The sequence below is a fragment of the Trematomus bernacchii genome, unplaced genomic scaffold, assembly GCF_902827165.1.
Source record: "Trematomus bernacchii unplaced genomic scaffold, fTreBer1.1, whole genome shotgun sequence".
Lineage (NCBI taxonomy): Eukaryota > Metazoa > Chordata > Actinopteri > Perciformes > Nototheniidae > Trematomus > Trematomus bernacchii.
The window spans coordinates 2,054,409-2,068,870 of NW_022987869.1; the positions used below are offsets into that span (position 1 = coordinate 2,054,409).

General features: G+C 44.2%; 1 protein-coding gene across 1 annotated transcript in view; it reads left to right on the plus strand.

The window, feature by feature from the left end:
• Nucleotides 1-14,462, plus strand: part of LOC117469215 (multidrug resistance-associated protein 1-like) — an 89,592-nt gene that overhangs the window by 19,443 nt on the left and 55,687 nt on the right. The window contains exons 9-17 of the mRNA XM_034113596.1: nt 4,807-4,984; nt 5,125-5,286; nt 5,384-5,476; nt 5,559-5,762; nt 5,873-6,019; nt 6,106-6,193; nt 6,500-6,696; nt 7,881-8,057; nt 8,861-9,028. Coding sequence (XP_033969487.1) covers nt 4,807-4,984; nt 5,125-5,286; nt 5,384-5,476; nt 5,559-5,762; nt 5,873-6,019; nt 6,106-6,193; nt 6,500-6,696; nt 7,881-8,057; nt 8,861-9,028 — 1,414 coding nt within the window. The remainder of the gene's footprint in view (nt 1-4,806; nt 4,985-5,124; nt 5,287-5,383; nt 5,477-5,558; nt 5,763-5,872; nt 6,020-6,105; nt 6,194-6,499; nt 6,697-7,880; nt 8,058-8,860; nt 9,029-14,462) is intronic.

Genomic DNA, 14,462 nt, shown 5'->3' on the forward strand with positions numbered 1-14,462 from the left:
GCCGTGATGTACCTGAGATGGGAGTCAAAGCAAGGGGTCGAGGTCAGGTTGGTGGAGTCAAAGGCCAAGCTAACACCTCTCGACCAAAAGGGAGACATAGTCAAAGCTGAGATGTGCGGTGCGGTCTTTGCAGCTCGTTTAAAAGGGTATTTGTAGAAGCACGGACGGTTGGAGTTGGAGCGCTGGTTCCACTTTGTTGACAGTCAAACGGTCCTGGGAGCCATCCAGCGAGAGAGCTACGGGTATCAGACTTTCTTCGCAAACAGGGTCGGCGAGATCCAGAAGGCCGGACCAGTAACTGACTGGTGGTGGATCCCAGGGCCACTTAACATCGCTGACATCGTAACAAGAGGAGCAACTCCTGAAGACCTGGGAGAGGACTCAGAGTGGCAGAGGGGACCAGAGTTCCTGGTGAGGCCGCTAGAAGAATGGCCCATGAAGTCGGTCGCGGAGGTGGCAACTGGTGCCAGAGAGAGTGTCGGCAATACTCACTAGAGCCCAGTCAAACAAAACCCCTATCCCTGACGATACCAGTGGAAAGGACACAGAGGCTGAGGAGTCCCTAGTTAAGGTTGGCGGATCCCCAGAAACCTCCGAAAGGGAAGAAGCTTCAGTCTTGACAGAGAGAAGACCGGAAGGAAAGTTTCGGAGCATTGCTGTTGTGAACCTGGTGAAACCAGAGAGGTTCAGCAGTCTGGCTTGGCTATGTGGAGTGGTCGCATGGGTCCGGCTAGCAGCAGAGAAATGGCTGACTAGAAGAGGCCGAGCGGTGGGTCAAGCAAAGTGGGAGGCAAGAGTCCTGGACAAGAGAAAAGGCAAACCTGTGCTGACAGTGGGAGAGTTAAAGACTGCACTCCAGGATTTATTCTTGGCAGCCCAGGAAGGTGAGGTCTTCCCCGGGACAACGCTGGACAGGCTTGTGGTCAGTACGGATGAAGTATCGGGGCTTCTGCTGTGCCGCGGAAGAGTCCAGACCCTGGACGGAAGAGTGTCGGGGGTGGCATTAGTCCCCTACAGAGCGTGGTTAGGGACTCTGCTAGCCCGAGAGGCTCATGAAATAAATCATGAAGGACTCGCTGGTACTCTTCTGAGGATGAGATCAAAGGCGTGGGTGGTGCAGGGCCGGTGGGTGGCCAAGCGGATTGTCGAGGTCTGCATCACTTGTCGCAAGGCGAGGGCGAAGATGTGCCAGCAGGAGATGGGAGACCTCCCCCCCGAGGTCTATTTTAGTATACCTCAACAATGGAATTATGATCAGTAGAAATGGCCATGACATGGGGCCTTTAATGTCTTTCATTTTTGTATAGCACTTTGAATTGCCTTGTGTTGAAAGGTGCTATATAAATAAACTTGCCTTGCCTTGCCTAAGGTCTGCTGCATGTTTTGTTGAATGTGTTATATTTGATGAATACATTTAAATATTAAGAGTACTGAGTACATACAAAATAGGAGGAAAGTAGAAGGTCAATGATCAAAATATAGAATAGAAAATATCAAGAAGATACTGTAAGTGATCTCTACAATAAAACAATTTAGTGCCGGATGTACAAAGATATTAATAGGATGATGTGCAAAACAGACAAACTAATTAGGCTTTATTAAAACATTAAATAATACTTTAGGTTAAGGTCTTCTTTTGAATACATGTAAGCAAAAAGCTTTGGGGGTATCTGATCAATATTAAGCCTGACAAAGTACTTAAAGCTCCCATGTCATGCTTTTCCGGTTATTACCCGTCCCGTTGTGTGTTATGAAGGTTTTTATGCATGTAAACGGTGTGCAGAGTCAAAACCCTCAAAGTACACCCTGTAGCGAGTAAAACTCTAACACAGAAAATATCTCCCCAAAACGCCTCGTTGGAGATACGTCACTGCCCATTTGAGTCTTCCATTTAGTTCCGGGTACGCCATGATGTCATGCGGTACCCGGAACGAAATGGACCAATCCGTGGAGCCGTTACGTTACGTCCGCGGAGCCGTTACTCACACACACATCTGTGTGCAGGGAGCAGGCAGCTCAGCTGATTTCTCCTCCCTGGCTGCAGGCTGATAACAGACAGTTGGGATCGCGGCGAAATTCTCTCTGCAGACCCATTCTCACAGCGTTTATCAACCTTTTTCTTACTCAATATCAAGCCACACTTATTGTTTTTACTTCGGCTGTGACTTTGTGTGTGCTCAGGATGAGTTTGGCTGTGTATCGCTAACAAGGAAACAACACCTCCACGGAGCTCAGCGCGATTCACAACGTCCCGACCAATCAGAGCACACTGTGCTCACAGGGAGGATGGGGGCTGGAGCTATTGGAGCTACAACGAGCCGTTAAAGGCAGAGAGTGAAATTCAGTGAATACACGTAGTTTACAGAGATGCTGTATGAGAAACCAATGTGAGTTCGGAAAATTGCACAATATAAATCTATTCTAGTAGACCTCAACAATGGAATTATGATCAGTGGAAATGGCCATGACATGGGCCCTTTAAGAAAGTATCCAATACCATTAAATTCAACTTGCAAAATGTTAAACAAATTAGACCTTTCTTAAAGGAGACCTATCATGCAAAATGCACTTTTGTACGTCTTTTATACATGAATATGTGTCCCCGGTGATCTCTAAAAAAGGGGCTGCAACGGATCTGATAAAAACTGATCCAGATTTGAACACTGTCCTGACGTCAGGACAGTGGCGCTACGGCTATTGGGCCAACTCCACCAATCAGGAGGAGACAGCCACGGCCATTGCCGTTCGAAAGCGCCGGAGACGCTGTAGTACATATGCCAGGCCTGTAGATGGTGCTGTTCTCACAGAATCTGCCCTTGCAAAAACAGAGCAAAAAAATGTCAAATTGAGCAAAATGAGGCATGGCTAAAATGCATGATCTGTTTGGTATTTTGAAGAAAAAAAAGTATAAATATGCCTTATATAGGTATGGTCCTACACTATATTATTCAAATATAGCATGATAGGTCCACTTTAACTGTCAATGCTGCAAAGTCATACCTCCACTGTATGATTCTATCCCACATTGAATACTGTTTGACAAACTGGTCGTTTGCTTGTGCCACAAACCTAGAGCTGTACAAGAGAGCTATCAAGGTGTTTGACAGAAAGCCTAATTCATACCACCACTGTACCATCCTTGATAAACACAATTTCTTGAGTTTTGACAATTCTAAGTCTTTTAAAAGTATGTGTTTTTTTTATAAATGTTTACATGGACTGCCCCCCCCCCCCCCTTAGGGGAATTCATCCACAAAAAACACACTGGACGCTGCACTAGGTCAGAAACCAGAGGAGACTGTGAAGTCCACCACAGACGGACCACTTTCGGTCAAAATGTTCTATCAATTCAGGGCAGCTCTTTGTGGAATAGCCTCCCAACTGACATACAGGATTGTCCCACTTTGAACAGTTTTAAAGGTCAACTAAAAGAATGGTTGAGAAACAAACAAACGTGCAATCACCGCTAAATGCACTTTAATACAGGGGCATCTCCTCTTGCACTTTATGTAGCTCTTTTATCCTCTCTTGCACTTTACATGTCATAGCTGCTACATTGTACTGCCATGTGGTTAATGCTTGTATGCTGCTCATGCTCTTTCTGCATATCATGTATTTATTTTTGCTATGTATATAAATGTCGTATGTGAGGGACTACGGATCGAAATGAGCTCAAAGCTAAAATCCGGCATGTTTTCATTATTTATTTTAAATGTTCATCAATGTGCATTGTCCCTCTTCAAATAAACGATTAAATGAAAAAAATGAAAAGATATCGCTGTAAAAGCGAGAATACTTACTTCCGGGTGTAAAATCCTGCGTTATCCAATGGGAATGGACGCTCACAATGCCTTTTAACTGCCACCGACATGGACCGATGCGGTGCTTCCCTGAGCGTCAAATACCGCCACCGATGGGAATACATTGCAATCAGTTGAAAGCTCTTTGCGTCCGTTTATGAAGCTGAAGGAGACTCGGCGCATCACAACTGCACGCCAAAGGGCCCTGACCAAGCGTCGCTCCTGGACGTTCAGGGAGTGAGAGTGTGTTGCGTACACACGTCACAACCCTTGCGAATGTTTGACATTTTTGTAAAAATAGCTCAGTAGCGCACCCTAATGTGTGGTAGTCACATATAGTTTCCCCGATATGCACTACATTTTGCACGCACATTGCTCATATCATTGCAGACACATTTCTCATTGGCTTTCATTAGCCCCGCCCCTCAAGAAGTCAGCCATTTTTTCTTTTTTCCCCTGTGCTTTAGCAAACTTTTATGTACTCCTCCTAGAGAGTTGTTCAGAAAAATTCCGGATGGGTTAAATGCATATCCAATATGATGCAATGTTGCAAAGGAATAGTCGATAGGTCAAACGGTCGAAAGCTTACAGAGAATGTAAAATTGTTGATGATTTACATATCAACTAAACATTGTCTAATCCGCTCCATACTTAACATGCTTGATGAGAGTCCAGGCCTGAGGCCATCCGGGCATCGTTGTTAATGCTTAAGTTATAGTGCCGCCTGCTTTGGGCGGGACATAGAGCGCCACGGCGACTGGCGCACACACCGACTAGCACACACGGGGACTGGCGCAGGAGGCCAGGCCCCGTTCATCACTGCGTGCAGTTTTAATTTAAGTTTGTTGTTGTTTATATTATAGATGTTGTTTATTATGTTGTTATTTCGTAGTAATTGGTTGTGTGTTGGTGTGTATTTGACAGATTCACTGGCAGATTGTATTGATTGTAGTCGTATGTTATTGTTTACGCTTTTTGTGTGCTGTTGTTTATTGTTTGTTTTCAGTCTGCTGCTGGGCTTCATGCGGGACAGAGACACTGCCATGTGGAAAGGCTTCCTGTATGCCGCGCTGCTCTTCCTGCTGTCCTGTCTGCAGTCTCTGCTGAATCATCACTACATGTTCCACTGCTTCACTTTGGGCATGAGACTGAAGACCGCTGTCATGGGGCTGGTCTACAGGAAGGTAACGGACGGTGGGACAGACAGACAGACAGACAGACAGACACACAGACACACAGACACACACACACACACACAGACACACAGACACACACACACACACAGACTTGACGTCTAAAAAGTTTTCCCTGTTTGAATCCTCAGTGTCTGCTGATCAGCAGCCCGGCGCGGCAGCAGTGCACTATGGGAGAAATCATTAATCTGGTTTCAGCTGACACTCAGAAGCTTATGGACTTTGTAGTTTATTTCAACAGCATCTGGATCACTCCAATCGAGATCACACTCTGCTTTTACTTCCTGTGGCAGGTAAAAACGTAACCTGACATCATAACACATTGTTTGATTGACAGTTTCTCTGTGCTTTATTTATTGATTAACAGATTATTTTTTCTTTGATTGACAGCTTCTCGGTCTGTCTGCTCTCGCGGGTATTATTGTCGTTATTCTGGTCTTTCCTTTGAATGGGTTCATTGCTAAAATGAGAAGCAGACTGCAGGTGTGAAACCTTTCATTGTTTTGCATCAGAGACTTATGTGGTTAAAGCTAAACATGTTTCTCGACATTCTGCTGTTTCTCAGGAGGTTCAGATGAAGTTCATGGACGGTCGGATAAGACTGATGAACGAGATACTGAGTGGTATGAAGATCCTGAAGTTTTACGCCTGGGAGAAAGCATTCCTGCGACGTGTTGGCGTCCTGAGAGACGGAGAGCTCCAGGCCCTCGAGAAATCTCAGATCCTTTACTCTGTGTCTCTAGCTTCTTTCAACTCCTCCTCTTTCCTGGCGAGTCTCTACCCTGGCTCCTTCCAAATCACATTTTCTAATCGTCTTATAAACCTAATCATATTTGATGTAATAAACTTGTATTTGTATTATTCGTCTTCTCTGATCAGATCGCCTTATTAGTGTTTGCAGTCTACGTTTTAATCGATGAGCGAAACATTTTGGATGCTCAGAAAATCTTTGTTTCTGTAGCCCTCATTAACATCCTGAAAACTCCTCTGAGTCAGCTTCCCTTTGCAATGAGCACTGCGATGCAGGTGAGTCTCAGCGAATCACAAAACTCTACAAAAGTAAAAACTTAACATACCCTGATTTAATATGATCTATTTGATTATGTGATCAGGCTGTTGTCTCGCTCAGACGTCTGGGACACTTTCTGTGCCAAGAAGAACTGAATCATGACAATGTGGAGAAACTTCCTTACAGCACAGGTAAGACATTACCCACACCTCTCAGTGTTTTCAGGATTGAAACTGTAATCCAATATTTGCACAAACACTGGAAGCAGAAGCAAACTGTTGCCTAGCTGAAAGTCGAGGCAAGCTGCTAGCCCAACTAAGCACAAACACTGGAAGAAAAGGAGAAATGTGCTACAAGCGATCTCCATGTTCACCACCCAGCAAGATCTGAGCATGGATCTCCCAGGGCCCCACTAACAAGGAAGGGGAAATTCTAGGTTTCTGAGTCTGTATCTAGAATTTTGTGTTAAATCATATAAAACCGTGTTCTATGTTTAGGTGGATACGGTGTGATAATAGAAGGCGGGTCGTTTTCCTGGACCAATGCTGGTCTGCCGTGTCTGCAGAGGATCAACATGAAGGTGAAGACGGGCTCCCTCGTGGCCGTGGTTGGCCATGTTGCCTCAGGGAAGTCCTCTCTGCTGTCAGCCATGTTGGGAGAAATGGAGAAGAAGAGTGGCTTTGTTTCCGTCAAGGTGACAAAAAAGAAACTTTTATTATTTTGTCTTTGTCAAGCTGACAACAAACAAAATGTTTTTATTGTCATCAAGGTAACAACAAACACTGATTATTTTTGTCTTCGTCAAGGTGACAACAAACTTTTTCCTTTTCCTTAAAGGGGACCTATCATGCAAAATGCACTTTTGTACGTCTTTTATACATGAATATGTGTCCCCGGTGTTCCAGGGAACTCACCAAGTATCAGAAAACACAACCCTCTCTATTTTCCTCCATACCCAAATCTCTAAAAAAGGGGCTGCAACGGATCTGATACAGACTGATCCAGATTTGAACACTTCTATGTCGTCACAGAAGTGGCGCTACGGCTATTGGGCCAACTCTCCACCTATCAGGGGAATGTGGGGTTGGGCCACGGCCAGCCATTGCCGCTCGAAAGCGCTGGAGACGCTGTAGTACATATGCCAGGCCTGTAAGTGGCGCTGTAGTCTGCCACAAAAGCAGCGAAGAAGACTTCCCGCCCATAGTTACCATGGTTACCCTTCTGTTTATTCTCCGCTGTGGCTTTTTTTCTCCCTCCCCGAGGCAAGCGTTTGCTCCCGCTGCTTTAATTCAATGCAATCCCTCCCCGTCGAGGCAAGCACTGTAATTCTCTCCGGTTAGTCCACCAGCAGATGACAAACACCCACCTCTCCGCCTCTTCCAAGGAACGAGCGGACCGTGCGGCAGAGTTTCAGTTTCTTTCGCCGGTCAAGATGTCCGTTAAAGTTGAAATCTTCCGGACAAAATTAGAAAAGTGCCGGTCAAAGGTCTTCTTTGTTATTTATTGAGCTTTAAAACAAATGAATAACGACTCTATAGGCCTATAATAATATAATAAAACCATAGACTGTATATATAAATAAAACACGGAGGACAGAGATCTTTTTTTCTCCCCCTCTTGACTTGATCAGAGCACGGCTCCCCTCTCCTGCAGGGGGGCGTGGTCAGCAGAATCAGACCCGTAGACAGCAAACAGCACATAGAGCGAAATGAGGCATGGCTAAAATGCATGATCTGTTTGGTATTTTGAAAACAGAAACGTATAAATATACCTTATATAGGTATGGCCCTACAATATATCATTTAAATATAGCATGATAGGTCCACTTTAAGGTGGCCTGTTGCAGTTCAATTAATAAAGGTTATTTTGTCTGTGCAGGGTTCGGTGGCCTACGTTCCCCAGCAGGCCTGGATCCAGAACGCCTCCCTGAAGGACAACATTTTGTTTGGTGGAGAAAGAAAGGAGAGTTGGTACCATCGTGTGCTGGAGGCCTGCGCTCTGTTGCCAGACCTGGACATCTTACCTGCCGGAGACAGCACCGAGATTGGGGAGAAGGTGCCAACATTGTTTCTTGCTGACTGTTTCATTGCATATTGTGTATTGGTTGTGTCCCAATCGGACCATTACAAAAAAATGTGGAGTGAGCTGGTAGCTGGAGAGATGCCAGGTCACCTCTAAGGCCACTGCCGTGGTCCCCTTGATCAAGGCACCTAACCTCAAAACTGCTCCCTTGCCGCCGGGTACCTTGCAGCCTCTCTGCTCTGCCACTTCTCCTATTTGCATGTGGTTGTGTGTGTGCATGTATATCCTCTGTGTTTGTGCATGTATATCCTCCCCTGTGTGTGTTACGTGTGCAAACATAACAGAGTGGGGAAAGACATTTCCCTGTAAGGGATTCATAAAGTATGTCTTCTTTCTTTCTTTCCAAAGTATTTATTTAAAATAAATCATGAAAATAATCAAATGAAAAACACAAATCAAAATGAAATCAAATGAAAAACACAAAGCTAAGCCAAAGGTAAGGGGGGGAAGGGAAGATTTAAGAGGAGAGAACAAAGGACTGCTGCTGTATTCAAATAATTGTTCACACCTATGTGTGCCATGGTGACGTCAAAGGTGACAGTTACAGTGAGCAATGGCCACATTGGTGTCCTCAGGCGGTGTGATGAGCACTTCAAGGTTAAGTGGATTTTGACTTTTCACAATGAATCATGTGAAATCAGAATTTCAATCAGAATGTCTCATTTGCCATAATATCGAGTCCCACCAGTTGTGAATTTGTCGTGTACTGGATGTGTATTGGTTGTGTTTTTTTGGCTGTGTATTGGTTATGTATTGATTATGTTTACTGGCTGCAGGGTCTGAATTTGTCTGGAGGTCAGAAGCAGAGAGTGAGTCTGGCTCGGGCTGTCTACAGGAAGTCAGATGTTTACCTGCTGGACGACCCCCTGTCGGCAGTTGATGCTCACGTGGGACAACACATCTTTGATCGAGTCATCGGACCCCGAGGACTCCTAAAAGACAAGGTAAATACCCTGTAGTCTGATCAAACTCTCCCACCACCCTAATCCCGGTTTGTTAAACACACATTTTTTAACTGATCCATTTCCTTTGATGCATATTCCAATGAAAAGCAGAGTGAGAAGATTGGGTGCACTATGAAGATCAGGGTTGCAGTCGAGTTGTCAAAACAATCAGCTCCTATCATCTTTTCCGAATCACTATTAATTACACTTGTTGAAAACTCCATGGGTTTAAGGAATGATGAGAGGAGAATCCATCAGGACTTAAACAAATGCGGTCTTAGAGTATCAGACTGCACTTATACTATCACATTTAATTATGAGGCCCCAGCGACTGTGACGCACAGTCGCTGTGGGGAAACTACCATTTTCCTTGCAGTGGACTACAATAAGCACATCTTTACTTTGCCCCGTGCTCTTATGGTGTTGTTTTACGCGGGCTTTATGAACGTGGACAACCGTGAACAATATATTCTTCATTAACAAGGTTAGAATCAAAATACAAAAATGAAAGTGAAACTTACTGGTTGCTTCACCGTTCAATTTTTTTTAATAAAGTTTGCGAAACCCCACACAACTTAGTAAACATAATGATATACTGACTTAAAAAAGGTTTGATTCGATATAGTGTTGAAAGTTCAAAACATATAAGCACTTTGGTAAGTAACGGCATAAGTTGTAAAATGCTTAATAAGCATTGTTACTTCCATAAAACGCATTTCTCGGTTGTAGATCATTCTCATATGATTAAAGTTTGTCCTTTGCAGGCCGCTGTAGCTAGTGCGCCACCCGGTAACGTGTTAAGGTAATAGGGTATTAGGCATTCAGTTGGTAGTCGGCATGCAATGTACATGTTCACTGTACATGCTGTGGTTATGAATAAAGCCATCACTTGCCTATGCATTGTGTATTCCTTGTACATACACACATGCATGTTCTAAGAAGTATCAACAACTTCTACATCGGTCATGATCGGTTGTCTCCGTGAACGGCCGAATGTTGTGTCACGGTAAATGTTGCAGCCGCAAGGTATTGTGGGGCAGCATTTTCTCCTTCTTTTTTGTAAAGGATGGTCCAGTATCCTAAGCTAAAGGACTTTTTCCTATCATCTAGAGAACATGTGTCAAACTCAAGGCCCGGGGGCCAAATCAGGCGGTGGGCCAAATCCTTGGTGGATTTAATTTTGGCCCGCAGGATAATTCCTAATTACTATTAGATCTGGCCCGCCGGTATATTGCACGCACACCTTGACTCAATCCTGAGGATTTCCTCAGCTCAGAGCCTGAGCCCAAACATTGATGAACTTGCACCCAAGATGAGATGCCAAGTATCTGGCTTGAACTAGCATCACAGAGCAGCAAACTGAGTTTAAATGGATGTTTCCTTTTGCACTTATTTTCTTGCGACAACAGGGCATGTTTGTTTTTTTAGGGAAATTGTTTTTATGAAGCTGTTGTTGGCCTTTGGAAAAATGTAATGATAAGAAATGACTCCGGAAAAGCTGCAGATAGAGCCATAAGAAATGAATGCAACTGATTATTTAATGTTTAATGTTGTTTTTATAGGCAATAATTTAAGCTTTGTTAGTTCTTGGTTTAATATGTGCAATAAGTTCATTTCAATACGTTTTGCAATAAACATTGAACCAGCCCGGCCCTAGACTAGTACCCATTTTTATATTTTGGCCCACTGTGTATTTGAGTTTGACACCCCTGATCTAGAGAATCTGAACAGCTCTTATCATGGCTAACACTTAACAACCTTCCTGAGTAACTATTGAATGGAGTAGAACCGTGGGTTTCTTTAGTTCCCTGTGCTGAGAGAGCATGTTGCGTCCGCTGCTTTCAAAGTCCTCCAGGATCCACAAGACAAGGACGGTGCTACACCGGGGCTAACTGGGGCTAAAGCCCCGTCACAAATATGGGTAGCCCCGGTTCAGCCACGTCAGGTGTCATTTGGAATATACAGCGGTAAAAAAGTTACATACTGTAGGCTAATGCAACAGCTATCAATGTGTTTTTTAAACTCTCTGAACAAATCAAATAAAAAAAGGGAAAAAAAAGTACCATCTATTTTGTTTCCACATTGGCCTACCTCTCAAAACTTAAAGCTCCCATGTCATGCTTTTCCGGTTATTACCCGTCCCCTTGTGTGTTATGAAGGTTTTTATGCATGTAAATGGTGTGCAGAGTCAAAACCCTCAAAGTACACCCTGTAGCGAGTACAACTCTAACACAGAAAATACCGCCCCAAAACGCCTCGTTGGAGATACGTCACTGCCCATTTGAGTCTTCCATTTAGTTCCGGGTACCGCATGATGTCATGCGGTACCCGGAACGCAATGGACCAATCCCGAAGAGCTATGGCCACACCCAGCAGCGCTGGCCGCACCCTCTACCAGCCTAACATTTACTGTTGGAAGCTCTGGTTCAGTTCACAATCGATCCAGTCATGCCAATGCCAAGGACCTGTTTCCTGAAATGTGAGGAGAAATCTGAGCTGTTTGTCCTACCGACGGAAGAACCACGACGAAGTCAGTGGTTGAAATGTCTTTTTAACACTGTTCCTTCAGAGGTTCGAAGAACGTTACTGTGTGCGCGGCATTTCACAGACGAAAGCTTCCAAAACATTGCCCAGTTTGAGGCCGGATATGCACAGCATTTGAAACTGAAGGACGATGCTATTCCTAGTTTGTTTGGACCGTTTGGAGCAGGGGAAGATTCGGGTACACAACCTGTAAGTTTGAATTGTTATTTGTGTATTTATCAAACAAGACTGTTTAAATGTGTAAACTGTCGGACTGCTAAGCCATTGACACAGTGCTAACTGTGCTAACTAAGTTGCTAGCGTTTCCATATATCAACTCTAATATCAGCAGATGGCCTTGCATACAGTACATGTATCTCATAGCAGGAGAATTTCTGCATTCACACACGGAATACTCATACAGTATACTCCGGGTGATTTACCGTACATTGTGACAGTACATGTACATACTGCATGTATAGCTAACGAGGCTAGCTATACATGCTAGCGCAAAACAATGTATTCATGCCAGTTACAATGAATGACCGAACGTAGCAGACTACCCGTATAAGATTGCAATTATAAACACGTTATTGCTAGCCTAATATGAACCACTAGCTTTTGTTCATAGTAGTTTTATTACACTACATTATAGTTGCCGTTCCTCCGAGCTAGCGTTCATATCGTGTTAGTTACCAAAGTAAACTAGAAAGCTAGGTTAGCATATTAGCTGGCAAGCTTACTGTGTTCATTAGATAGATGGATTAGATAGATCCACACTCCTACCACAACTACTACTAACAAATCTAAAACAACTACATTTCTCTAATATTTTGTGATTTGCATTTGATTTCGTCCAGCCAGATCCTGCCGGACAATACATGACGGGACTACCACACTGATGCATCGTCCTAAAAAGCCCCGGCTGCGATAGGCAAGATGCCGACAACGGGGAGGAATTGATGATATACCGTTTATTTATGTTCATTTTGTACATTTCTAAAAATAAAGTTTAATGGAAATACTTAGTATTACTTAGGTCCGGCAGTGGCTCAGTCAGTAGGGGCTTGGACTGTGAGCCGTAGGGTCGCTGGTTCAAGTCCCCGACCAGACCTAAATATGGAGTGTGGACTTCTACTTGGAGAGGTCCCAGTTCACCTCCTGCCCTGCCGTGGTGCCCTTGAGCAAGGCACCGGACACCCCCTTTCCCCCCCCACTCCCATTGCTCCCCGGGCGCTGTACAATAGCTGCCCACTGCTCCTAGTACTAGACTCCTTGTACTAGGATGGGTTAAAAGCAGAGGCCAAATTTCACTGTGTGTGCTGTGTGCTCTGCATGTGTGACCATTAAAGAGGGTTTCATCCCTCCCTATTCTTCTTCTTCTCTAGTAGGCCTATCCTTTCTTCCCTGAATTATTTGCTCCTATAACATATCATTCATATATAGCAAACCATGATTTGATTTCTCATCAAACAGTAGTAGTTTATTACAGGTAAAAATAACTTACTCTTTGTTATGACCGGCTCGTAGGCCACAACGGAAAGACAAGGAGACATACACGAGTTTACAAAACCATGGCACATTTATTGTGGTAAATGCAGAGATAGGTGGTCGAGGGGAGAGGATCGCCGAGTTCGTCCTTCTGCAGCCGCTTTGGAGAGAGACAGGGGCCGCCGTGTGACTCCGGGCAGCTAGGCTTAATAGCACCTCGGCTCCGGCCAGGTGTCCGTGATCGCGCTGATTAGCCTCTTCAGCTCCACCCCATCGTAAGACCTGCAACACACCTGCACAAAGGCCCTGGGGCCGTCACACTCTTCTATAACAACAGTTGTAGGTACAGTTCGGTTAGTTAGCGTATAAAATATACGGCTGTACCGACGCCATTATAAGACTGATGTTCCGAGAGCGAGACGAAAAAAGTACTGTTAGACATGGGCGGAGCCTCTCTGGTGGTTGACTAATCAGAACAGAGTGGCCGAGCTGACCAATCGGAGCACACTAGGCTCACAGGGAGGGGGGGGCAAGAGCTCCAACGAGTCGTTTAGTGGAGAGAGTGAATACTGCTGAATACACATACTTTACAGAGATGCTGTATGCGAAACCAATGTGAGTTTGGAAAATTGCACAGTATAAATCTATTTTAGTATACCTCAACAATGTAATTATGATCAGTGGAAATGGCCATGACATGGGCCCTTTAATGAAAATTCTAGTCGGAACAACTCCTCAATCCGTAATACACAAATATTGGATTTTTCCGAGAAACACTTCAACGTATCATTAGTCACATAATGTCATACCACCATTGTCAGATATGCATCTATGCCCATTGCCAGCATACAGCGCAAAGTTTGCACTGAACCACAACACCAGACGCATGGTCGTTTTTTAAAACAACACTGGTGAGTCATTTATTTATGTATTGTAAATATTACATGTGAAATTAAGTGGTTTGGCAATTTTGAATAGTGCGCCCGTCGAAGCCTCGTTACGAATGTTCTACTGTGAATCAGGACTCCCTCACCGATGTTGTTAGTTTGTCATCAACAATAATCTTTTAAATTAATGTTCAGTTGTGAGTGACCATTATAAAGCTATAGTCTGCTCAACTCCATTTTACTAGACCATCAACAGTTGATGTGCAGTTATTTGGGGATGTCACTTTGTATTATGATGCTGAAAAACCTGTTTGTGTTTCTAAACTTTATTTCAGTCAGACAACTCACTTGTTTCTCTTTGATATGTTTATTAGAGGCAGCATAGAGTTGAGTTTGGCGTCTAGGCTCGGGCCTCATCACTCCACAGATTTACATAGAACATTGAGTGATGATTAGATAACTATACCCCAAGCCTACAGGTGGAAGCTGGGGTTGAAGCTGGGGTGGTGGCAGGGGCGGATCTAGAAAAATAT